This window comes from Schistocerca piceifrons, chromosome 6 (assembly GCF_021461385.2).
Source record: "Schistocerca piceifrons isolate TAMUIC-IGC-003096 chromosome 6, iqSchPice1.1, whole genome shotgun sequence".
NCBI classification, from domain to species: Eukaryota; Metazoa; Arthropoda; class Insecta; order Orthoptera; family Acrididae; genus Schistocerca; species Schistocerca piceifrons.
The window spans coordinates 338,534,191-338,561,839 of record NC_060143.1 but is presented as its reverse complement, the minus strand read 5'-3'; the positions used below and the strand labels follow the sequence as shown (position 1 = coordinate 338,561,839).

Below are 27,649 nucleotides of genomic sequence, written 5' to 3'. Positions count from 1 at the left end.
AATCCTTCAGCTGCACAACCAGTTGGATGTGCTAGGCAGAAACCTTCGCAGCCTAAACGTCAGCCTCTCACAGTCGAAATTTTCTTCGTCTCAGACTTATTCTATGAAAAATAAGCAGCATTTAGAACATGCAAACCACGACATTCACTGTCGACTCCAACAGAGCGTCCTTCGTCATCAAGCTATCATAAGGTATGAATTGATAAATATGTACTACAAGTAGCAACCCAAAACAAATAAAAGCATTTAGAACATGTAAACCACGACATTCACTGTCGACTCCAACAGAGCGTCCTTCGTCATCAAGCTATCATAAGGTATGAATTGATAAATACGTACTACAAGTAGCAACCCAAAACAAATACATTTCGAGAATTACTCAGATGACAGGTTTAGTTTTGGACAAACAGAATTTGTGCATTTTCTGCTTATGGCGGTGGAAGTTTTATTCTGCTGTTAAAATTTCGGCACTACGTCAACGTCAAGAGTAAATATTCCATGCACTGTCAAGACACAGATATAACTTAGAAGAAATGATACTGTTATAGGGTTGTGTCCAACACTATAGCTGGACTGGCTCAAATTTAGACATTTTTTTACTTGTGTTTGTGACAGAGTTCTTTGTTTCCATTGAATAGTAGTACCTTCAGTCAAAAGAATGTTAGGCGGCTAAAACAGAAATTAATGAACTTCTTGGCTGCTTACATGTCTTCGGAGTTTGATTTATTGCATCTAAGCTCCAGCTATATCCAGATCTCCATACACTAAACATAATTATGAACTACTAAATAGCATCCTGTTTCTTTAGGCAAATATCGAAGAGTTGTCTCATAAGTTAATCAAAGTGACAAGTTCAAATACTTGCTTAGATCAACAACATGTAGTCTGGGGTTGTGATTTTCTAACAGCATAAATCTCATTTACAACAGTGTATAGAGCCTCACAGATCAGTTTAAAATATTTCTAGAAGAAAATTAAGCCATCAGCCTAGAAGACAAATGAAAGAAATTAGTAGGATGATGGAGATTTTGATATAAATTTTGCGAAATACTGAGATAAAAGAAACATTTTGGTAATCGTACCTATAACCAGAGTTCTGTCGTTTATTTTCCCACAGGAATCACAAAAGTTAAAATGGATCTGAGCGTTATGGGACTTAAAATCTGAGGTCATCGAACTCCTAGAACTTAGAACTTCTTGAACCTAAATAACCTAATCACATCACACACATCCATGCCCGAGGCAGGATTCCAACCTGCAACCGTAGCGGTCGCGCGGTTCCAGACTGAAGCGCCTAGAACCGCTCGGCCACTCCGGCCGCCAATCGCACAGGAAAACTGAAGACTAATACACAATGTATGTGTATATACATACTTAATCAAGAGTTTAAATGTTTACCCAGTCGTAAAAGGCCTCTCTGATTATGATTCACAACTACCCATCTGTAGTAACATGCTAACCACAATGAAGTAGTATAATCGGAAATAGAGGTGTTAACTAACAGTCAACCTAAAGTTTCAAGTAAGCCTTCAGTAAACTGTGTAATATGGTAGGTGTCAACGTCAAACTATTGTATTTCCAGACGTATTTATATCAACGTTTAGAAACTGCTCTCCCACAAGAAAAAAGTTGTGGTCGTGGACTGCAAAACGAATAAACATATTATGTGCAAGGACGAGAAAAGTGTGTGAAACAGATGAGACAGGCAGAGAGGTAGGTTTTATTTCAAACTGCGTGGATTATTTTGGTGTCTTAAGAAAGTCAAGTGTACGAAACCTGTTCTTAAATAATTCAGTTAACAATACTTGACTCTATATGGGCAATATTAAACAGGAAACTAGAACTAGAAGTTTAGTCAAGCAATATGAGTAGATAGTCGTTAACGAGAAAAACCAAATAGTAAGAAATGGCAGCCAGGAGCTGCTGTGGACAGTCCGAGACCTAAACTAACAGAACACGCGAAGGATTAAGAGCCAATGTTTCATACCTCCACTAAATAAAACTACTGCATTTTCGAAATAACACAATGTATTGAGTCATAAAAACTGTGTGTCACTGACATAGGATTTATTTCCAGACAAGATGAAATACAGTTTCCTCAGATATATTTACAAGAAAAGTAGTTAGGCAAACACTAATAGTTACTGGACTTCACTCTTACCTCCTCCACGAACATACAGGGAAAAATTATGTACAGAACAACAGTAACACTCTTGCCAGAAAATAAAACTCTTAGTCAGTCTTAATTTTGAATTAGAAAGGGTATCGCCATAGATGGTCCGGTTTTTCAATTCAAAACCACATTATAGAAAAAAGAAACATAAAATATTGACTATTAGTATTTTTTGTGACTTGTCAAAAGCATTTGATTGGGAAGTTAACCTTATTCTCCTAGAAAATTTCAAATATTGTTGTATCAGACATTTTGCTGGTTGCTAGTTCCGCATCATAACAAGTGATCCTCGATACCACCCATGAAATAGGTTAATACATTGACGAAAAATGATCGCAGAAGGAGCTGTGCACCGTAAAAGAAAGTTTATAAGCGTATTTGTATATCTGAATTCAAATTTCGCACCAGTCGCGTAAGAGAGGCGCCAATGGCACGACTATAGGGATGAAAACCATGTTTGCTTTGAATTCACGCCGTAACGATCGTGAAATTCAAGACTGTACATAGTCACTAGATGTTAGCCAAGAATGCCTTTGATGTGACAAAGACGCCATTATCAACACTTCACTGTGTTTGAACGAGGTCATGTAATACGGCTCCAGGAACTGGATGTCCCTTTTGCGAGACTGCAGAAAGACCTGGCAGGAATGCAACTACTGTACGTGATTGCTGGCAGCGGTCGTCACGAGAATGTACGGTCGCAAGACACAAGAACTGTGGACGGCCGCGTGGCACTACCGAAACCTTATTTATGTCATTTCATTGTAGCCATTTTTGTTACTGTTTTTGTGGAATAAAAAAAAAAAAGACGGAGTCCATCGTGTTCGGCGTATGGCTATGGGGCATCGTACTATCTGTAGCAGTAACTGGAGCAGCAGGTAGCACCATAGTGACACGACAAACTGTTACAAATCGGTTACACCAAGGACAGCTCTGAGCCAGACGTCCTGTAGCGTTCATTCCACTGACGCCAAACGACCGCCATTTGCGGCTACAGTGGTGTCGAGAAAGGTCGTTGGAGGGCAGGGTGGAGGTGTGTTGTGTCTTCTGATGAAAGCTGGTTGTGCGTCGCTGCCAGCGATGGCCGTGTGTTGATTAAAAGGAGGCCAGTTGAAGGCTTACAAACAACCTGTCTGTGTGCTAGACACACCGGGTCTACACCTACAGCCATGGTTTGAGGTACATTTTCGTATTACAGCAAGAGCACTCTTGTGGTATCCCACGCACCCTGAGTGCAAATTTGTACGTCGGTCTGGTGATTCGACTTGTCCTGCAGCCATTCATGAACAACGTTTCAGGGTGTGTTTATCAACACGACAATGTTCCCTCACACATCACTGTTGTAATCCAGCATGCTGTACAGAATGTCGTAATGTGGCCTTGTCTTGCTCGATCACCAGTCTGTCTCCAACAAATCACATAGGAAACCTGCGCTACTCCAGCATCATGCACAAACAGCATTAACCGTCCCTGTATTGAGCAACGTAGTGCAGCAGAGAGGGAACTCCATCCCACAAGCTGACATCCGGCGCCTATGCCACATAATGCATTCACGTTTGTGTGCTTGTATTCGGCATTCCCTCGGTTTCACCTGTAATTCGTGTACCAGCTTTTCACATTTGCAATGACTCACCTGGCGCGTACATTAACCAGTGATCTTACAATATTAATCACTTAAATATGTTACATAGACAAAAGTACTAACAAAATTTCATTCAATCTTTCTTTCTTTCGCTTTCGCAATGGTTCCGCAGCGATCGCAGGGTCGGCGTGGTTACAACGGATTTGGCAACGTTAGGTTTAGGGGTGGCCGGATGTCCTTCCTGCCGCCACCCCGTACCCCCCAGCATGGAATCAGTGTAACCCAACTGTCTGCTTCTAGTGTAAATTGTGACATAGTGAGGACGTATTTCAAATGTCTGCGGCGCGTGTAACTGAGGCGGAACTTGGGGATCAGCCCGGTATTCACCTAGCGGGATGTGGAAAACCGTTCAAAAACCACATCAAGGCAGGCCGGCACACTGGCCCTCGTCGTTAATCCGCCGGGCGGAGTCCAGGAAGCAGCGCGTTAGCGCTCTCGTCTACCATGGCGAGTCTATTAACGAAATTTCATTATTCTACGCTAATTATTTTTTGGTGTTACGATTTCTTTCCGTCAGTGTAACTAATTACCTAACTGAAGCATGACCTCAGCATCGGACCCTTGTAGCTGCGATTTAATTCGGATCGAAATACTCCACGAGAATTCCACACCCGTGTCTCCCGGGAATTAATGAATACCTTACTCTACCTTTATAAACAGACACACACACACGCAGACACAATCACACCCACGAACAGTCGTGCGTACAAACAGGTCTAACGTATCCGCTGCAATACAGTCTGGTGCCATATTAGGTGCTTGCCGGTCACCTAGCTATTCATCTCTTGTCCTGAGTTTGAGGTTCTTGTGGGCGACTAGAGCTCTGTCGCTGTAGATGGCACTCTCTTGCAGGCTGCAATGTTCATAAATTGGTACTCTGGCTAATTTTAGCCCAAGAAATATTGACAAGATGTCGGTGAACTGTAGATTTAGACTTTCAAAATCTATTCTTAAATAATTTACTATATTCACTAGCAATTCATCAAGAACATTAACACACTATATGAGCGTGGAAGTAGTTGCCAAAGAGTAACTGATAGAAACAAATTAAATTCTTTAAGAAAAGATTTGGAAAGTCTAAATCTACGGTTCATTAATGGTAGCAGAGCGTGGTTTCGATCCACGGACCTCTGGGTTATGGGCCCAGCACGCTTCCACTTTTTGTTTGTTTAGTGAACGACAGACAGACACTAAACGCCTCTCCAACGCGGACGAGAGACAGACCCAGACTAACTTGGCTGACCAACTGACCAGACTCGCCCAGCACTGACAGCCTGCCCCCAGACTAACTCCGACTGACCGACTCAGATTGTCTGACTGACACCTGACGAGCTCTTAGCGCCCCTTAAACGCACGTGAACAGGAAACTTTTCCGCTTTTCCCACCAGAGGGAGACACCAAAGCTGCGATTGCCACAGCGGCGCCACCGCCAGCAACGGAGGGCGACTGCTTCACACTACGCGCAGCGGCGCGATTTTCAAAACCGCAATTTTTACCACGACTCTGTCGGCATTTGTATATCGGGTCGCTCATCGGCCTGATGTTCTCAGTCCGGTCCGCGTGTTTCATCGTCTTAGTGTAGACAGCCGCGTCTTTCTTTGCTCTACAAAAACATAATACGGAGACAGTTGTCTGTATTCGCAAGGCTGTTGACTAATGTATTTATGTATGGCACCCATTCGTTGTGATCTCGTCCTAAGCATTTTGTTTTCTCATTATAGATGATTTTTTTGTAGAGAAAGGCGGTTTCATCAGAATTTGACCATTCAGCTTGAATGGTTATGTAATTAAGTTTTTTAGTCAGTTTTCTATTAAATGGTAATTTTATATGTTTTCTTGTTTAGCCTTCATTAATGAGAGCTTGTTTCGAAAGTACATTGTTGTTCTTGACATGTTGACAGGAACGTCGAGCTTCTGGAAGAGTGTTTAGGCGGGATGTTACTGGGACAGAGCCTCTCCATTGGGACGTCCTTCTGCATGCAGTTGTTTCAGGCCGCAAAGGTAAATTTCGCGCCTAGCAGTTGTGACGACAAGTAATACCTTCGTCTACAATCAGACATTCCTGGTAAGGTTCTGAACGACATCTGTTATGTCCACCGGTACTACTTGGAACCGTACAAGAAACAGTGAGCCTAAGCTTCCTTCCTCACAATCGGCTTCTACTGTTCTTTAATGTCCGCCTTGTTCTACTGTCCAGATGTGGACGCAGAAACAGAATGCCTTATTTTAGTGCAACTGTGTTGTGTGCAGTTATATTTAGGGGAAGCTCAACTTGAGAGTCATCTTCCACTTTTATGATCCCATAATTGTTTTCGCGTGGTATTTCTAATCAAGAAGTGGAATAAATCTTTTCATTTCCACGTAAGGCCATTAAAACGGTAAGAAAACGAATCCGGGAGAGGTAGAATAGGACACCAAAGAGCCCTACTCTCTCCGTTTGCCTGTCCTGCGCCCTCGGGAGGAGAGAATGGAAGGTGCAAAAAAGAGAAGGTAAAAACTCAGGCAGATCTGTTGCTGAAATAAAATTTTAATTCTGTTAACTTAATATTAAATTTCATCTACTCTCTTCTCAATCGCACGTTTCACTTATTTCGGAACTCAAGTCGCATGAAAGGTTATGTAAAGGACTTCATTGTGATGTAAATACGCAGGAAATGCGTCTCTGTGGGAAAATGTAGTACATTCTTAGATGACATTTCGGAAGTTGGTGGAATAATGTACACGGACGTTTCAAACTCTTATAATAGAACTAAGAATTTTGCTGGTTTGTATTTTGTTTCCCAAAGCAATGAAGTAACTTTGAAATGTTGTTTACACTTGAATATTCATTTCAAAGACGACACTAAGAGTTTCAAAGAAAAAATGTGAAATAAGTGGATAAAAATTTTTAATCGTGTGTGAAACATTCCTTATGCTGTTGATACATGGGTTACGTGCAAACACTGGTGCTAGCCTGCATTACTTTCTTCCGCTGTAAGTTTTACTAACAATCACGGTGCACTAATCTCCCTTTCTACATAGGTGATTGTTAGCAAATTTTTGTTTGAGTACCTATAAGTTTCAGAATAGCTGTGTGAATGACACCTGTCTCATATCCAAAATTGGTTCTAGATTCATACACTAAACAATTCATTTTATCAGAGTACCTATTTCAAGACACGTTGGCTTCTCGCAAAACTAGCTCTGTGTTAAGTATAAACCCATTTCGTACGATATGTGACCTATATCGAACATAAAATTCCTATTCCGCCAATACTGTAAACCAAGACACAGAAGAATTAAAGACGTTACCTGCAAGTGGACATTGATTTATATCAACTGGGAAGGCTGGAAATCTGTGGTGGACTATGATTCGAACCCAGGACTCCTACTTACTAGGCAGATGTGCTGACCCATACATTATTTGGACACAGTAGTCACCGCAACCGCACGGACAACCCTAGCACGCGTCCCGTCACACCATAATTCTCAACTTGTAACACACACTACTGATGTAGTTCCCTTGCTCATTACTCGGAACAACTTGCCGACTCCTGTGAGTGTTCGAGCTTGGTGTGCTTCTACACAGAAGGGATCACTGGCCTCCGTCACCTTAATTATATATTGTTATATTACTTAATATATTTTCACTTCATTTGTGTCTTGATTCATAGTGGCTGCAGGATGGAGTTGGTTCTTTGGGATATGTAAATGAAAAATTAGTTACAAAACATTTTAAATTTGTAACAGTAAATGCACATCATTTTCTTTCAAAGTGTCTGTGATATCCAGTACACTGGATCCAGTAGATACTGCACACTCTTCTTCTAATTTACAATTACTTACACTTAAGCCATCATTTTTCCGCATTTAGTTAACACTGTAAAATAAAGTTGAAGTGAAATAGTGGCTCGAGACACAGTTCGAATGCAATTATATTCATTCAGTTCTTTTGTTTATGGTGCATTAAATTACGAAACCAAAACCGCTACTGAGTGAGTAAATGAGTATTCATTTATACTTTCTCACGCGTAATTTTTATAAGAATAAAAATCATGAGACTTTAAATCTCATTTTCATATCACTGTAGGAAATCAATATTTTCCATTGTTGTCGATCCCATGTTTAGAAACCAACACTGGGGAATAACTGCAGGAATCCTACATTTAAAGGTGCTGGGATCTGTAATGATGTGTCAAAAGTGTATATGACATGTGGATAACTGAGTAATGCCTGTGCAGTGTAGATATATGTCTGTGCTGTTATGGACGAAGAGTATTGACAGAGTAATAATGACCTTGCTTTTCTTTCAGCGGGCTAAGGGCGTGCAAGAACTTAGTAAGACCTGCAGCTACCTGCTCACAGCATTTTCAATGCTCTTTGTGTACTGCTGGTTTGGGGACGATCTCATTTCGGAGGTATGTACGAGATATGATCCATGATAAAGACAGAAACAGAGTAATACAGCAGAAATCCTGTTTAGTATTATATTTACTTTTCCTGTTGATTACATTCTGTGACAAGTTGTTCAGTTGACGTCACTGTTGATGCTTGCGTCAGATGCGTGACAGTATGGTATAAGCGCTTGTCTAGTGTACTATTCACGCACTGTGTTGTTGATTACTATTACTAATCTGTGATAGAATTAGCAATAGTATGAAAATTAAAACTATTTCTAGATTCATGAATAAATATTTGTTCTGTCCTATAAATAATACATTGCTTGTCTCTGGAATAACGACTCCCAGTTTTCAAAATCGTTAAAAAACTAGATTTTGTTCCCTGAACTGCTTGATTGACTTCTTTTTAGAGCGGTAGGTATAATATCTTGACTTGTATATCTGTTGATAAACTATATAACACAACTTAAATTAAGTTAAAATTAACACATCAGTAGTTAATGATGATTCGACAGCGTTATTGTAGCTGCAGGTCCGAGTATCGGTACTCATCACCTGTTGGCCTGTAGATGGAGGAGTTTTGTGACGTATCAGGAGAAGAAGTTTATACATTATCGACAGTTACTGTCAATCTAAGCATTATTCCGAAATGTTTCCAATGTGTCGTGCCATCATCCTTCCTAGCGGATTTCACAAGCGGACCATCCTCTCTGTGTGACACCGATGTATGGTCCGGAGTAATCATAAGACAATCAATAATCAATGCAACTTTTCTGTTTTCTGTTAAAACCAGTCGTGAGGAAGGACAAATAACCAAATATTGTTGTGTATCAAACTTTTGTTTAAAATAATATATAATGAGAAAACGTTTGTAAGGAAGAAACAATTTGTCCTCTGGTTTAAAGGCTGTGTTTATTTTAAAGTTACTCACAGAAATGGAACCAAGCTACACATTTTCACTGTATTGCGTTATCTCTCTAACACAGTCGGTTTTTACAGAAATCCTGTAAACTGTCGTTTAAAAAGATATATAGTCTACATCTAACTGAATGTTTACTAAGAGCTTCATATAAACATTTGTAGAAAGACGGTCAATAACGTTCCGACATTTTTGCTAACCACTTCAACCCTTCCAGCCCCCCCCCCCCCCCCCCCCACTCCTTTTACAATACTGATGACATTTCGCTGACACTTCAGGATTTCCCTAGATACATCGCGGGCTAGTAACCTTACAAAATTTGAGGAGTGCGACCACAGTTTCTGCTCTTATAGAGTTTGGAAGCATCTGCGACCATTCAAAACAATTCCACGAAAATTTAACGTGATCCAAAGGAGCAAAGAGTTCATACACTTTTCCAATGTTCCTGTTTAAGGTCCTCCACTGACATGATCATGGCGGTGTGACATTGACATGTGTGTGAATAAAATGGCCTATCCATCATTTTGATTTGTAGCTCCTTGTATTGGCCGTGTTTGCAGTTAAAGTTGTTGCATGAGAGGTCCGTCAGATTTGCAAAACACCGTTTTTCTCAGTACCAAGAAATGTTTCGGCACGACTGTGCCATCATCAGTGGGTTATAATTTTTTATTTATTCTGCAATGTGAATATTATTGTTGCATTTTTAGTTCAAACAATAGATCATTTCGTTTTATAAATACCTTTACATTTGTTGTGCATGAACTTTCTGGATCACTTGTGTGTTAATTACTGCAGGTAGCTTGTCCTCTGCAACCAAACGATGTTGATGAGAAATTTTTTTGCTGGGAGTTAACCTATCTTCCCGAATGTTATTTAGTTTTTCCCGATGTTTTCGCGCCTATATTCGTTTCTGCTTACGTTTTCGTATGGCAAGCACTTCCATTCTCCGAATCATGCTGAGGTGATGCACACGTAACTATAACAAGTATTTTCCACAAATAAAGTAGTAAAACTCTTTCACTTCACCAGGACACAGTGTGATTGGGGTTTGTTATGTGCCTCAGCCCTGTCAGCCTTCATTTGTTCACCAGAGAGTTCGGTCCCAAATTAGAATTTTGCTGGATTTTATCTTTGTGTGTGTGTGCATTTGTGCGTGTACGCTTGTGTGTGAGTAGATTTTCTATGTTTTTGCTTTTTTAGGAGGTTCCTTTAATGTGTTAAATAGCGTGCCCTTGCAGAGTGTAGTGTATTCGTTTAAGACCTGTTTTCCTTCTGCTACTGCCTTCTGTATATGGAAGTTTTCCTCAGTGGTCAGTTTGCTGTATAGACTGTGGCTGGGTTTTAGTATTCTTAAGTCTGTTTGTATAGTGGTTGGGTGGTGACTGTTGGCTACCAGGTGGTCAGGAAATGTGCTATGGGAGCTGTTTCTTTTTAAAGTTCTGAAATATTCTAAATATCTTGTTTTGAAGTTTCTGCATGTTTATCCTATGTACATTGACTGGCAAGTGTTGCATGTGGCTGGGTGGGGGGTGGGGAGGGGGGGTGGTGCGGGGTCATGTATTTGTCCTTACAATACAGAAAGTGAGTTTTACTGAAAATCAACAGAAGTGGGATGGAAATAACAGAACTCACTAGGCAAAACAATGAGCCGATGAATTGAAAATAAGGACAGGTCCTGGGCAACGCTTGGTTAACAGCAATGGAAGGAGGAGACTAAGATATACCACTACTGTGGAAAAAAAACTGAGAGGCACGATGTGAAGCATTTCAGTGTGTGCTAGAGAGACGCTCAAGACTATGATCGTAAGAATATAGTATGAGAGAGCTGTTCAACTAAGGGTTGCACAAGTCCTACACCACCACAGCGAAGCAATACTCGCCGTCTAAAGGCCATTTGGAAACCATAAGTCAACAAGTCCGCACACATTCAACACCTCCACACACAGCCAGCCTCTTCGTAATAAAGTGTACTGATGCTTTGGAGTAAAAGTCGTTCTGTCATATGTCTCAACATAACGATTACCAGGAAACTGTCTCTGAAATATTGTTAATAAAATGAGGAGTTTGTTCTTTCCGTATTATGCTTAGTGTTTGATAAAAGCATTACAGCAGTTTCTGAGTAAACATGCAACAATTAATTTTGTAAGGCGTAACTATCACTAATTACCCTTTACTGTCAAAATATCTTATGGAATAAAAGGCATTTTTTCAATTATATTCATGCAGCTATCACACAGATCTCTTTATATCTGCTTTCTTGTTCTCCACTTCTTACTATTTATAAACGTAATTACGAACAATTAGATTATAAAATAGAGTAACCAAACTTCATCGCCTCCTAATATGGGATTAGCATTAAAGGCTCGAAGAAGAAGGATAGCTATAATAAAATTCGCTAATGACGTTACTAACCTCTGCGAAACTGTGGAAGAGCTTAGGATCTGTTTGATGGAGTGAACAGCATTAGGAGCACGGAGTACGAATTGAGAGTAAACAAAAGAAAGGTATACGTAATGACGAACAGCAGAAACGACTTAGTGAAAAATGTGATATCTAATTTTGCAGAGCATGTAGAACACGAAGACATTCGGGTTCACGTGAAGCAAATCAACGCATGATTGAAGATTTTAGGAAGATCTAAGTGCCAGACAAACACAGGCAAAGAGATCACTGCTCGCCAAAAGTAATCTGTTTGTGCCAAACACAGCCCGTACTTTTCAGAAAGAGATTTCTGAGAAAATACGTCTGGATAACAGTAGGAAAGGTAAAGTCACAAGAGAGGCAGTAAATGTTTTGAGCTTTAAAGTGGAAGCTAGGCAGTCAATCTGATCTTCTTGTTTTCTTGTGACAGATCCTCTTATTCACCTCGCGAAATCGACATTATTGAGACTACAAATGGAAAATAATCCGGGTACTATCAATCTTGAAATATGGCCGAAATTTTAACTATTTGTTTTTCTCGAATACTAGATTCAGTTATTGATACGGTAGAATAGAACGGTGTGAGGATGATGGTGCCTTAAACCTCTAACGTGTTGCCAGCAGGACTGTGAATATCTTAGGGTTCTCGCATCAGCTGCGGGAACAAGTCAACGAAATTTAGTAGCACAAGTCCCACTACTGTGTTCTGTGTATCAGTTACAACGGTCGTGTGCCCCTGCGGGTAAATGTCTGCGCTTCCTAAGAAAGTTTAATCAAACGATAGTGATAGGGAAATATTAATGGCTTGTACATTACTTCCAGTTGGTATGCTTGATGCTAGAAGTGTCTAAAAATAGGTAACTGTATGGTAATGCACACAATAATAAGTGATTAAGATATTAGCTTATTACAAAGTAAATGATAAATCTCTGAAGCCTGTCGTATCACTACATTGTGTAAGAACAGTACCATAATCCGCTACGAAAGAGAAAGTACGAGTGAAGTCAGTAACAGAGAAGACGACAGAAAAGATTTGTTTGAAGGTTCTTTATAGCAAACTGCATCCAGGACACTAGAGCGACCAATTCTACGAGACAGCTCAAGCATTTGAAACACCTACTCAGTCGTAAGGACAACAGCTGTCGAGTGAATTCACAGACGCAATAATGGGATTCTCACAGGTCATGGCAAGGTATTCCAGTGTTACAGGGACCAAACAACAAAAGTGATAATCTCTAAAAAATTAAAGATGACCATTTTCTCGTGAAGTCCTGCTGTGTAAATTTAGAGAACCTGTAGTCGATACTGAATGTGTGAACATTCAGCTAGCACCACAGTATATTGTGTGAGAATATGGAACGAGAGCTTAGGAGGTATACCGACATACGGAAACACTCATTTATCCTTTGCTCCCTGCGTGACTGTAATAGGACATAAGATTTCGAATGATGGTACGAAGTTATTTGCGCAGTCCACTATAAAGTACTGAAATAATTACAGCTTCCCGTCTTACAGTATTTAGGATTAAGCGTAGTATAACAGAATAGCTATGTTCCTGTTATAATATTGTACAGCTTCTGCAGTGCAAGCTTTACTGCGTATTATACATTTCCGTACATTCAGCCTTCCTATACTATAGGAGCGTATAAGCTCCTATCTCAAAACATACACGTAAGAAGACGACATTAGTCCCTTCCAGAGGCGTTTCCTCCCTGTCAGCGTCGTAGACGTATGGCTAAAAGTAATGCCATTCTGAAACTGAACAACAGATTAACTGTACTTGAATGAAAATATTGAACTGACCTTAGCGAAGCTTTTCATATTCATCTGTAATTTATCTTGTCTTTTACCCCAGAAATAGCTCTTTGATTAAAATCGTAATATGCCATAGCTATTACTGTAGGAATTATTTATTTGTTGGTGACGCTGGTCATTCGTTCCAGAGTGAAAAGCTGGCGCTTTCGGCATACGACGCGGCGACTTCCCTACAGGAATGCCCGACGTCCACCAAACGATCGCTGATGCTTCTGATGCTCAGAGCCCAGCGGCCGTTACGCATCACTGCTGGTGGCTTCTTCGCTCTCTCCAGAGAGTCCTTCGTGGCGGTAAGCGTTTCTTCAGGCGCAGCCATAAGATGTTACATCCATAGGTCCGGGTGTGAACAACTTTACAGCACTGATGCTATGCACTACTGACCGATCCGGTACTGATTCCCACTTTGCTACTAATGAGCGAAACATAAGAAGAAATTTATTTCATGCTGACAATACGACTTTGGTCTACCCTTCGCTGCTGTCCCAAGCGTCATTCTTCTGCACTGCTTGGGTTCGTTTAGGTAGTTTTCGTCGTGTAACTTCCTTTATCTTGTCTTCCTCACGTGAAGGGGTTGAGTTAGCACCGGTCAGAAACCGGTGTTACCCCCCTACAGTTTAATGGATATTTCTCGGAGTAAAACACGCTAGGGAATACGTCGTAATCGACTGACTGTGTAAAATTACCATTTAATTAGCAAACGTTTAATTCCCAATAAAAACTGTTGTTGCCTCATCAAGTCATACATGAATTGACAACATAGCTCAGAACAACCTGGTCTATATACACTTCTCTATTTCTACTTTTCATTATTTATTTATTTTATAATCGAGACATGATATCAGGTGAGACATAAACAATTTGAACTATGTCGTAGGGGACTATCGCTCCTTTTGGAACTGGAGCTAATTGTTCATATAAGGATAGAGCCTGGCCTATGCGCTGAAATATATCCACAGGCACTATCAACCATCGATGAAGCAATATGACTACCATACGAAATTTCTCAGGTTGCAAAACTGTCGTAAAGTGAAACAATAACAGTTGGCCGGGGGGTGGTGAGTGAGAGGCGAGTGGGACTCGGAAGTCATACAGACGAAATGTAAAGTAGAAATTGACTGCCCATATATCGCACTTCAGTACTTCAAGTGTAAGAAGGTGATACTTATAGACTGATCTTCCGCAGAAGAAATTTCTCTGCCATCTGTGACCTATAACGCCTTAACAACCTTTGAATGTACGAGCCGGCACGGTGGAAGAAATAAATTCCAACGGTGCCGTGTCTGCCGCTGTGTGTCTCAAGGTGCTGCATTTACATCGTCTTATGTGTAGTACTGCAAAGTTCTTAAGGAAGAATTGCAAGTGCGGCACATTCATGCTTCAATATTCTTCTATTAATTGCAAGGGAAGTGACTGAAGCTCGTTTTTATGACGAAAGTTTTACGTGCTTAAGTTTTTATACATATGAGAAACTTTGTGGAACTGGTGAACTAAAGAAAAGGGCGCAAGGTGTTAAGTTTGCGAAGACCAAAAGTCAGAAAAATGCAATATTATTTTTGAATATAGCAACCGGCATAGGGTCATTCGACATGGCCAAATACAAATATTTGGTCAGAACGTTGTTCATGCCCAATGGGCAGCACATCGGAAAGAAACTAAAATTACGGCTACAAGCCCCTGAAACTAGATCTTGTGAATGAAAGAAATTGTAAGACACGTTCCTTACATACAGTTAACTAAGCAATGGATACCGATCGCCATGTTTTGTGATATCAAAAGCCAAAATAATGACATAACGTTTCTCACGGGATTTTCGAGTGCAAAACGCATACACAAGGTTCTGCATAGTCTTAAAGCTCGAGTGAATTCCAACCATACACATGCAACACAAATACTCATTATTTACTGTAATCTCAGCGTACTGCTGAAACACTTGATTTCGTCCATCTCTGAAACACAAGGCAAGTGTCTAACGTCCATTATGTGCTGCCAGGTACCATGTGCTGCTTGCCAAAACTACTAGAAGTTTTCCTGCTGAAATATACGCTCCCTATGGTCTGATAGGCCAGCGCTGGTCAAAGCTTCCATGTGCCCCTTAAAGATACCTGCCGATTCCTTAAGAAAGATCCACCACCGTATCAGAAAGAGTGGGTTCGGATCGGATTGTCTTTGAGTTGAAAAGTGACTTATGCATAGTGCGTGAGTGCACGATTCGCTAGAAGTTCGCGAAAAAGCCTCCTTCTTCCAAGCGCTGTCAATACTGACTTGAGCTGTGTTCTCTATAAATTTGGCTGATTCGGTTCTACAGACTAAGATTCGTGGAGCGAAGTCAGTAAGTGAAAAGAGATTCACAACACAGCAGTTTCTGTATCATAACACCCACATGGAGACATGCTCTCTGCTTAACAATACATACTCACCTCTTAGACGAAATAGGGATATCTGATCCTTTAGTGGGTGCGAAATTTGCTTATCGAGCCGGAAGCAGTGGAAGGAGTTTAAAAAAAGGTCTGCTCAATAGATGTTGCATTAAAGTTCAGGTTAGGAATACGACGATGAGTCGACAAAGGGTTTAGTCCTTTCTCTTCTTTTCATTCATATCCATACAAAGATGACCTCACTCTGAATAAAGGCTGATCGAACTCGTCCACTCTGTTGCACATTTGGTAAACTGTGTGTGCTAAGGAAATAAGAAGGACCTAGCAGCCAGTGATTCTAACAAACTATATTCAGATCCGATGTAATGACTACGGTCACATAACTCTTATCTGACATTCGCCAGAAGGTTTCACATGACTGACAATAATTAACCTAAGTTGATAACGCCACATAACGCCTGTTCTTTGGTTTACAACAGACATCAGCGCCTTTTGAAGCACTTAAGTAAGTGGATAGCGTTGAGTTTTGTGATCGTGGGATTGTGTTCAATATGCCAATGGAAGGTAAGAATAGTATCTTTTGACGAAAAGCATCCCTCTCGTGAAGCAGTTGAAGATCTGTGGTATGCTTTCTATCGAAGATTACAGTTTAACTGCTCCATAAAGCGAAGGGAAGTGCAGTTACAATTTTTTGAATTCAGGATTGGGTAAGATGATTCTACAGATTGCTGACAAATTTCACCTCAACAGAGCACTCATAGTACTACCTCAGTATCACACTTTGCTACATATCTGAGGGATGAAACAACTGAAATGTCTGACACAGATAACAGCTCTTCTTTTACTCATCCTCGGTCGTATTCTGTTTCCATCTAAACAGAGAATAAGTGTTCATAGAAAGTGTACACTCGTGCAACAGGTTAAAAGTAAACTTACGTAGTCGTTTGGATTAGCCACATGTCCGCTTGTTGACAGAATAGCAGTGTATCTCCACCTGTTTGATATGGATACGGATTTAATTAGACTTACGAAAAATGGCTTTGCTGTTTTGTACAGTTATCTGGAATTGAAATAAGTTACCATAATGTAAATGTGAAAACTAATTAACTGTTCCCCTTAAACCTAAAGTGCATACACAGTATATACTTTTATTTATCACTTTTCTGACAGAAAAATGAATTTTTCCTGACATTGTGTATTAATGGCAGCTGAAGAGTAGTGGATTAATGGCAGTTGCACCATTTCTATAAGACTCCTCCAAGCAGTGGAAAACCAATAAATTGCTATTGAAGTGAAATTTATTCAGCAACGCATGCGCTTTGGTGGGTATTGCTAATTCCACCGTGTCTTTTACCTCAACAGTCGCAGTTTACTTCCCTTCCTGTTTCGTTTTATGTCTGTATTGGCTTGAAGGTTATAATAAAAACAGTTCCAATCGAAATGTCACGCTGTTCAGTGGATGGCTGCAGTGGTATCTGCCTGTTAGTGACGTATATTTCAAAAATGTTGCTTTGCTAAAGTGTAACTCTCTCAAACTCCTAAACTGCTCTACCGCGATCATAACCTCCACTGGATAGTACGCAGCCATTATCCAAAATGTACTTCAACTGTAAGCTGCAACTTAACTCTACACCGGATTGCCTAGACTTGTTTGTTCTGATCGTGACGTGAGGACTTAGGGAACCTCATTTTCGTTCATCGTTTAACCCCAATAGTAATGTCGGGTGTACCAACGGCGTCCAGGAATATGGTAATTTCAGCAATCCTGTCAATGAGGAAATGGCACTGCTCTCTAAAAGATGATAATTAGCACATTACTGCTCCCATTTGCCTGCATAGGATGTTACGAGGATCTGGAGGATACGAAGGCCTAAAAAATGAAAAAAATTATTCAATAAAATTTCATAACTCTTCGTCATTCTAAAACTATACATTTTGTATAGTACCTCATCATTTTCGTACTGAAATGCCTTTTCAAAGCAGATGAGGCGCTTGATTGCCTAGCTGTCACACTGCTGTCAAACACAAAACCTTTACAATACCTCATTATTTAGTTTTGACGCCGCTATTTCCATAGCATCTCGTTTGTGTAATATCCTTGGAGAATATGTCGACTGTGCTATGAACAGGGATTTATTGCAATTGATCTTTCTGTCCAGACAAATGGATACCGTGAGTTTACTTATGTTGTCCATGTGAGTTTACTTTGCAAACTTGTTGTGACTGCGATTTTGTGTACTATTCTTGTCAGGCACTTGGATGCATTAGCTGTTAACCTGATGCTGCGGTAATGGCCGCACTTCTCGGCCCTTGCAATTTTCGAAATCGTGTGGATGATATATTTCTGAAAGTGTTTTCATATGTTGCCAGTCTCAAAAATTTTGCCCACCGACGTCAATAGTCGTTTTGTTGTCACTGCCCCCCAATGTCATTCCCATGGAATGCTATTTATCCCTTCTGTCTTATTTAATCCTAGGTCATCCAAAGCTCTTCTAAACTATAATACAGGATCCGTTATCTCTTCCCTATCGTTTCCCTATTGTTTCTTCTTCTATCACGTCGTTAGAAAAGGCTTCACTATCATACTGACTTTCAATGTGCACTTTCCACCTATTCTCACCCTCCTCTGCATGTGGCAGTGGAATTCGCATTTCATACCAGACGCGTTTCGCCTGTGTTTACTGGTTTTCCTGATTCATGTTTGCATCCTTCGCACACCACTGCTTTCCCTCTCTTCAAAATGATTCAGATGGCTCTGAGTACAGTGGGACTTAACATATGAGGTCATCAGTCCCCAGTTCCCTAGAACTTAGAACTACTTAAACCTAACTAACCTAAGGACAGCACACACATCCATGCCCGAGGCAGGATTCGTACCTGCGACCGTAGCAGTCGCGCGGTTACGGACGCGCCTAAAACCGCTCGGTGACATCGGCCGGCTTCCCTGTCTTCATTAGCGGAGGTTGACGCCTAAAGACGACGTCTTTGTACAGAAATAGCCGGCAGTCTTTTTTCCGTTTTCAGCTTTTTTCCGCTGCATTGGCACTGTACCTCACCTCACTTACGGGCCTCAAGTTCGATAAGTGAGGTGAGCTACAGTGCCAATGCAGCATAAAAAAAGCTGAAAACTTAAAAAAATGCCAGATGTGTGTATTCAAAGACATCGTCTTTAGATGTCAACCTCCGCTGATGAAGAGACGAAAAGCACTGGTGTGCAAAGGATGTAAATATGAAGCAGAAACACCATTGACCATAGAAGACGCTTTGTAAATATAAGTGAAACGCATCTAGTGTGAAATTCTTCTTCATTAATTGCAGCAAAATTAAGACGGCATATGTAACAATAATTAATTGTTGCACCGTCCGTGGAAGATGACCATGGAAACAAATGTGACGTTTGTTTATATCAGCAATGTACCACTATGCTTGTTTTAATTATATGCTTAACGTGTGTACACTTCTGGCCATTAAAATTGGCGTGCTACAGATGCGAAATTTAACCGACAGGAAGAAGATGCTGTGATATGCAAATGATTAGCTTTTCAGAGCATTCACACAAGGATGGCGCCGGTGGCGACACCTACAACGTGCCGACATCAGGAAAGTTTACAACCGATTTCTCATACACAAACAGCGGTTGACCGGCGTTGCCTGGTAAAACGTTGTTGTGATGCCTCACGTAAGGAGGAGAAATGCGTATCATCACGTTTCCGACTTTGATAAAGGTCGGACTGTAGCTTATTACGATTGCGGTTTATCGTATCGTGACATTGCTGCTCGCGTTGATCGAGATCCAATGACTGTTAGCAGAATATGGAATCAGTGGGCTCAGGAGGGTAATACGGAACGCCGTGCTGGATCCCAACGCCCTCGTATCACTAGCAGCCGAGATGACAGGCATCTTATCCGCATGGCTGAAACGGATCGTGCAGACACGTCTCGATACCTGAGTCAACAGATGGGGACGTTTGCTAGACAACAGCCATCTGCACGAGCAGTTCGACGACGTTTGCAGCAGCAGGGAGTATCAGCTCGGAGAGCATGGCTGCGGTTACCCTTGACGCTGCATCACAGACAAGAGCGCCCGCGATGGTGTACTCAACGACGAACCTGGGTGCACGAATGGCAAAACGTCACTTTTTCGGACGAATCCAGGTTCTGTTTACAGCATCATGATGGTCGCATCCGTGTTTGGCGACATCGCGGCGAACGCACTTTGGAAGCGTGTGTTCGTCATCGCCATACTAGCGTATCACCCGGCGTGATGGTATGGGGTGCCATTGGTTACACGTCTCGGTCACCTCTTGTTCGCATTGACGGCACTTTGAACATGGACGTTACATTTCAGATGTGTTACGATCCATGGATCTACCCTTAATTCGATCCCTGCGAAACCCTACATTTCAGCAGGATAATGCACAACCGCATGTTGCAGGTTCTGTACAGGCCTTTCTGGATACAGAAAATGATTGTCAGCTGCCCTGGCCAACACATTCTCCAGATCTATCACCAATTGAAAACGTCTGGTCAATGGTGGCCGAGCAACTGTCTCGTCACAATACCCCAATCACTATTCTTGATGAACTGTGGTATCGTGTTGAAGCTGCATGGGCAGCTGTAGCTGTATACGCCATCCAAGCTCTATTTGACTCAAAGCCCAGGCGTATCAAAGCTATAATACGGCCTGAGGTGGTTGTTCTGGGTACTGATTGCTCAGGATCTATGCACCCAAATTGCGTGAAAATGTAACCACAGGTCAGTTCTAGTACAATATATTTGTCCAATGAATACCCGTTTATCATCTGCATTACTTCTTGCTGTAGCAATTTTAATGGCTAGTAGTGTAACAAATTTAATGGAATCTGAAGATGCATTTCGTGTTTTTGTAGAGTACAGTAACACTTCTGTAAAATGGCTTCGATGTCAGAAATCCTAAGTGTTCGAGTATCTTTTATGCCTTCTGAATACATTTTCCATCATTTTTGATCTGAACTTTGGACCGGCACTGGCGAAGCTAAAAATTTATTTTTGTTTTTATTTTATTTTGTATAAAATTTTTGTATTTTTATATGTTTCATTTTCTTCGCTTCTGAGTGATTATAGACGGTTGATACTTTTGTGTATTGTGATTGGCCTCAAAACATGGCACTACAGATAGTGTTATGTTGCCTGCTCTACATTCGTATCTCGTTTTTCGGAGCACTTTCTGCTTCCAGCGTACTGCGCACCGACGCATTTGTGTAGGTTTCTTCGACTTTTCCATCTCAATGACCTTAGGGAATAGCCTCCCAGTAAATCTTAGAGGATTCTCGTCTCCAGAGCGTGTTCCTCTGCCAGTTTCCCTGCGGTCTTTTACGTAAGCTGCAACAAGCTCTCTTACCAGACACAAATGAAATTCCGCTAGTTGCATTTCTCGTCCTGTTACTACTCAGTGGAGAGCATGGGTATTTAAAATGCGCAGATCCAGTACGTGGAAAATGAACTTTTTGTACGACTTGACAGTCTTTCGTACTGATTACACTGAACTCAGCAGCATGTCAAAGCAGTCGACAGCACCCATACTCTTGTTGTAATCTGCAGCACATTGTGGTTTCCTTAATCTTTCACCTGTCTTTCTGTTTGTCTTTTTCATCTCAACCATTTCTGCACCATTACAGGTGGTCAGCCTCAACACTTCTCTTTTGTCACATTTCATCGTAAGGATTGTTTCAGTGGAAATAAACTGTATTTGTCCTCGTTTTAGTTTTTTCTGTAATTTTGGCATGTTGCTTCTGTTTTTGCGAACAGTACCACATGCGTTTATTCCATGGTTATGAAGTCACAGAAACGGTTCTGGGCTTGAATACCAATTATCGACATAGAGCGTATGTCCCCTTCTTAAAAATGGTTTCATCAAAGTTGCTACTACGTCACCAATTTTCCCCAGATTGTGGAAGTCAATTTCAATATCTGTGCCCGCGTAAACAATAAAATCCACGATATAACCCGTCTGGCAGTCACGTTGCACAAATGTTTGTATTCCAAACCTACTGCTTTTGGAGTGAATGTACGGTCTGAACGATAATCGCCCTTTGAACAACAAGAGGCTTCCGTCAATGCCGAGCTTTTGGTATGGATGAAATGTGCTGCAAATGTTGCGCGAATTTTATCAACAATGTACCTAATTTTAAATAACCTGTCTCCTTCATTGCTGACAGAGTTACCACTGAAGTGAAGCATTCTTAAAATTATCCGAAGACAGTCCCTGGACATAATTTCGACGAAAACAGTAGTGTTCAAGAGTATGTCTGTGGACAAATAGTCACTGATTTTCAGCTTTTTCATACGAGCCATTAGAATAGAAACAGCGATGAAGGAATACAGTTCCTCGAAACCCGTTTCGTTCGATCTGGACAAACGACAATGCTCTGATTCTGGCGTATTTTCTTTCTCATATAAAAAAATCTGATGGTTTCATTTGTTACAAATTTCATCAGTTCTTCCGTTAAAAATATCAGGAAGTGTTACAAAACACTTGAATTTGGCTCTAAACCACAGTTGTGTCAAGAAGATGAAGCATCGAACGCATGCATAAATGGACGAAAATCACTTTTCTTCCATTTAAACGTGTCGCTAAAGCGAGCTCTTTTCACTGGCACTTCACTATCACTCTCAGACCCATCAGATTCTGAATGAGTCCCTCCCTTGTTGACAGATGCGTTGTTCCAACTGAAATACACAGCACAGGACTGTTACTTAGAGATTCAGTAAAAGAATAATCAATAGCATCGCTGTCGAAAATTTCATCCTCACTGTCACTTCTAGTGAGAATTTCGACGATTTCTTCTTCTGTACAACCACGACGGTGTCCCATTTTCTTCTCAAAACGTTAACGGTGTCAACAGACAGTAAAAGCACAGATGAAAACTGCAACACAAGAACACAGCAGCAACCGCTCACGAGACTTCAACTGAGGCGGCGGAATGCTAAACAGCTACTGCCGGCCGGAGTGGCCGTGCGGTTCTAGGAGCTACAGCCTGGAACCGCGTGACCGCTACGGTCGCACGTTCGAATCCTGGTTCGGGCATGGATGTGTGTGATGGCCTTAGGTTAGTTAGGTTTAATTAGTTCTAAGTTACTACGAGGTCGGTACGAATATACGGCTGGGCGCGTTAACCAGGCCAGAAGCCACAGGGGAAGAAGCGGCAGCGCGTCTCAACACGTCAGGACGACACAGGTGCCACTTAACGCGGCGCTCGTAGACACATTCAGAGTACCATGCAGAAGGACCGGTGGCTCGGGTAAACACGTTAAGAGAAAACAAGGACAGGTACAAAGGGGCGCGTCAACACCTCCAGAGCTGTTAAAGGGTTAAGAAAAATTTTATGGTGGTAATTAACAAATAATGAGATTCCAAGTAACAAGTATCGAGAAATGTTCCATGTTAAGAAGATTACGTTTCTGTTTCCTTTAACTGTGTAGAATTTGAGATTTAAATATGCAGTAGAGCAGATCACTATTTCATAATTAATTAAAATTACACAATCCATTGTTTCTAATACATCTTTACTTTCTTACAGGTTTTGAACGCGTCATATTCATTCTTCGCCATTCTTCGTAATTTCAAGGATGATTAGAAGTGCCTAACTTCTGTCTGGATTGCACCTTCCGACTGCGAGAAATACCGGATTTGCTGTAGGAGTACAACTTAATGCATTAGGAATCAGACTGGCCAATAAAATGATATTGCAAATGCTTCAGTGTAGTATGCTAAATGAATCAGTTCCCTATCGACAAACGAGCATGCGCTTACTTACACGCACACACACACACACACACACACACACACACACACACACACACAAATTTTTTTAAGTTTATCGTTTCAGGCCAGGTTGTAAGGGACACCGTATACATGCTTGAAAATAACCAAATGATAGATTTCGTTCCGATCATATATCTTGGAACCAGACGAAACGGAACACTGCTTTAGGATAGTCATGCACTGATTATCGATTGAGCTACAGAAATCTCCTTAGCAGCACAAAAATTGCTGAACTGAAGGCAGCTAATCTCATTTCTTGGAAAATAATTGTGGAGAATCCGTGTGCAGATATGAGCCTCGACAATATCTTTCACATTTTGCGTAGGACGATGATCAAAGGTTTACTAAATTTCCATCGAGAGATCATCGAAGAATTGAAACACAATTTGGGAATAGTGAGAGATCGTCGAAGAACTGAAGTACAATCTGGGGCGGCAGTGTTTAGCGGACTGGCTAGGCGCTCAGCAAGCAGTGCGGCACTATGTTTTCGATTTGTTTCAAACTGTTGCATGCTTGAGCCCGAAATTACCAGATGTACATCTATTATATTGCCTTGCACTACAATTATTAATGAAGCGTGATCCTTGACCCCTGTAACCGGGGGCGTCACCCGAGAACCGCTAGATGTACATCTGGTAATCGGGGGCTCAAGGATAGCTTCATCCCCAGGACGGCGTCAGCCCCTCCGAAAAGCTCCTTGGACGGCAGCACTCTCACTCGTCCTTCGTATGAGAACATCTCACCATCCTCAGTCCGAAAACTAATTCTAATGGACATCGATCACAGCCAGCTGTGGTCGCCCACGAAGAGGCGCCCGGTTTCTTGTAAATCGATGTGTCTCCCACCCTCTCGTCTTTCAATGCAGGTGTGGAGGGGGGAGAAATGATTCTATAGACGTCTTTTACATCCTCTATACACCGTCAACCCTTCTCACAGCAGTGGTGTACTTTTAGCCTAAGATCGAAGGGGTTATGTCGACTATCATCGGAACTATAATCATGGATGTTGCCCAGGCGCGCAGCCATTAGAGCGTGCACCACCAGCAGTCGCTGGCCACACGTGACTGTTTGCCTTCACGGGCCACATGATCAAGAATAGTTTCTCTAGGAGCTCCACGTGGGCTGGTTATTTAGAGCGGTACCAATCCGCTTCAAGACACCAGTGACACTCATTTTAGAAAATCTGGATGGTCAGCACTCTGTTTTTGACAGAATAAGCAAAACCCAGAAAACCTAGGGTGTCTGGATGCTTCGAGACAGTACATTTTGTCACTTAACTGCACATTCAGCCAGCCTCAGCAATTGAAAAACCCTGGACATATATCGTTTGGCGTTCCCAATCTCTTTTCCTTACATTTTAAGGGGGAAATTTAAATGCAGGACAATACTTTCCAGTGAGTAACATAACCTGAAGAAAGGTTAGCATTTACGCTAAGATTCTTGTCTTAAGGAGACATGTGTATTGGTAACTGTTACATATTTCAATAGGCGATAAATCTCAAACATTCAAGATGTCTTAATTGGCATATGTGAACTACTTAATGTTTTCTGAAATACGTATAAGAAACAGAGTGTCACTGAAGTACAATTAATGTGATGTAAAATATATTTAAGGTACGTCAACAGGCCACTTGATACAATCTTCTCTACAATTTATTGGCGTGGAGATAGCGAGACAGAGGGAAAAGCCACTTTTATTTACAACATTAGAACTTCCCAAATGTGGAGTGTATCTCTGATGTTATTGCATCTGCATCGAATTTTAGCGACCACGTAGTTTAAATTTCACATTAAATACCTTTTTAGTATGTTTATTCCATGCGTTGGTGACTCTAATAGAATCATTAATGATTTTGATATTACCATGTCATTGTCAGATGATATTCTGAAGAAGGGAAAAAAGTGAAACCCAAAGAAAACATGTCGCAAAGAAAAATAATTTGTATCCTGTTAGGGCCGCGTAAGCAGTGAGCAACACCGTTCACCCCACAGCTCTCAGTAGACCCAGTCCTACGTCGTCTGATGGTCGCTGGCAGCGGATGAAAGATTAGGCTATGAGAGCAATGATCTCGTACACGTATATATATCGCTGTAAGAGTAAGGACATTTTCAATCAACTGGAATATGGCAAGTACAATCGGTCACGTCACCATCCTTCATGACCTCACACCCCACCACCATTCGTCATAAACCACAGCCCTTATAATACTCAACTGGACATTCTTCAATATGTTCCGCAATAGCCCGATAATTGTACAGCACTGAAGAGTTGCTGACGTTGTGAATGTATCTGCACTCTCATTCTTAGAACTCAAGACAACAATTAATTAAGTTATAGTATAAAGCTGGTAATACTTAAATAACAAACATGATATTAAATAAATACACATTATAAAACTGATAGACAAATTATATTCAGCTTGAAAACAAGTAAAAAGTTAGTTAACTTAGACGCGCTGTCGAAGCAGGGTATATGGCACCCACCTGAAGGCCCTATCAGTGGGTTCCTAATAACTAGTAACTGGAGGTCACAAATATACACTGGACAGCCAGAATCAAACAAATATCCAATCAAACTATTATCTAACAAGTTCGAGCAAGCAGAAGAAGGATCTCCAACAAAGGAAAAGGAAAAAAATCAGGAAGAAGAGACTCAATAACAGAATATACAACACTTCAAAAAACGCATGGCTACCGAGAACGCTTTGTTCAGTGAACAACTGTTGCTGGTATATGTTTTTTTAGTGAAGACCTCAAGCATTTCACGCATTTCCAAATACTGATCCATGCATGTTACTTTAGTTTCGAATTTCTCAAAATGCAAACCAAAAGCTCTTTTATTACATACAGAAGTTATCAATGTTCTCTAAAGTCAGCATCAAATGACGTACCCGTTTGTCATGTGAAAAATGTCTGACAGTCGTCACGTTTTATTTTATGAAGAGCTGACTCAGTATTTACGGTGAGCTTTTCATTTCTGTGTAGAACTGTACTTCGATGGTGACTGTCAGTGCGGGAGGCTACTCTCATTTGGTTCTTATCGAAAGAATGCACAATTTGTTGAGATGCTTTCCTTCTGCAACTCCGTACAATGAATTTCTTTTAGTATGTTTCGCGTTCGTGATCTACACTCCTCGTAAACTCCTTAGCTAACTTCTCGTGTACGTTTGAGACGTCTTTTGGTTTACATGCGTTGGTCATACGTATTTGCTTTTATGTATCAAGGTCAGACGTAGACTGTATAATCTGTGTTTCACATACCTGAAATACATCACTTATATTGTGGCTGATGCCGTTTCTTCTTGTTAATAATAGATTCCGAAGAGGTCACCGTCTGTGAGACAGTGAAACTATGCTGATCATCTAGTTTTCATATAGTATAGTCTAAGACACTAATGCTACTGCATCCCTATTTTTCAGCGTAAGTTCAGTTTTTCTTCTTAGGAGCCCCTATTAATTCATCAACAAGACTATAGCAGTGGGACGCTAGGCACACTCAGACAGTGTGCACTGTTGCGACATTTCTGACTATGTCTCCTGATGACATATAAAATCTTTCCATATATCTCCCCCACTCCTCCCCCATAGCCATGGCGCTAAAATCTGGAATGCCAGATCCACACTAATGTTTAAAAGGGCAGGAAATTCAAAATATTGCGGGAAAATTCAATAAAAATTCCTGGATTTTCGACTTTTCTCTGAGAACACTACTAACGTTTTGTGACAGACCAATGGTCCTAAGTGTAAATTGGTCGAAAAATCAAAAAATAAAAGATGGTGAAACTAAGTCACTTGTAATAAGTATCCAACCCAAGGTGGTGGACATGAAAAAAGGGGAAATGGATGAATGGTTGTGAGGTGACTGGTTCCAAGTATGGAATTGACGATAGTGAGCGAAAATGGTGAAATTATCTGATAGCGTGTATGGTTGACAAGCCCCTTGTAAATACAGAAATCAAGAAGGTGGATCTAGATCAACAGCAAGAGATTGAAAACGGTTTGTCCTGAGTTTCAGTCCACTTGCACTATGGTCGTGTCAAGCAATTTTTTCCCATCCAAGTTCCCCGCCCTCTTGTGACATTGAAACGATTTCCACCATCAGTTAGACATGATGGGAATAAA

General features: G+C 41.0%; 1 protein-coding gene across 1 annotated transcript; it reads left to right on the top strand.

Annotated features, from left to right (window-relative positions):
- The first annotated feature begins 294 nt into the window (after window positions 1-294).
- LOC124803308 (putative odorant receptor 92a) lies at window positions 295-23,340 on the top strand. The gene is made up of 5 exons (XM_047264492.1): window positions 295-317; window positions 5,717-5,816; window positions 8,108-8,212; window positions 13,478-13,639; window positions 23,284-23,340. Exons 2-5 carry the CDS (start codon window positions 5,751-5,753, stop codon window positions 23,338-23,340), a joined length of 390 nt encoding a protein of 129 aa, XP_047120448.1. The 5' UTR covers window positions 295-317; window positions 5,717-5,750.
- The last annotated feature ends 4,309 nt before the right edge of the window (window positions 23,341-27,649 follow it).

Bases quoted from the DNA above. Each gene is read 5' to 3' on its own strand.
- LOC124803308 (XM_047264492.1), top strand. From the start codon at position 5,751: ATGTTACTGGGACAGAGCCTCTCCATTGGGACGTCCTTCTGCATGCAG. The intron at 8,213-13,477 runs GTATGTACGAGA...CATTCGTTCCAG, and splicing joins GGGACGATCTCATTTCGGAG to AGTGAAAAGCTGGCGCTTTC. The intron at 13,640-23,283 runs GTAAGCGTTTCT...ACTTTCTTACAG, and splicing joins CCAGAGAGTCCTTCGTGGCG to GTTTTGAACGCGTCATATTC.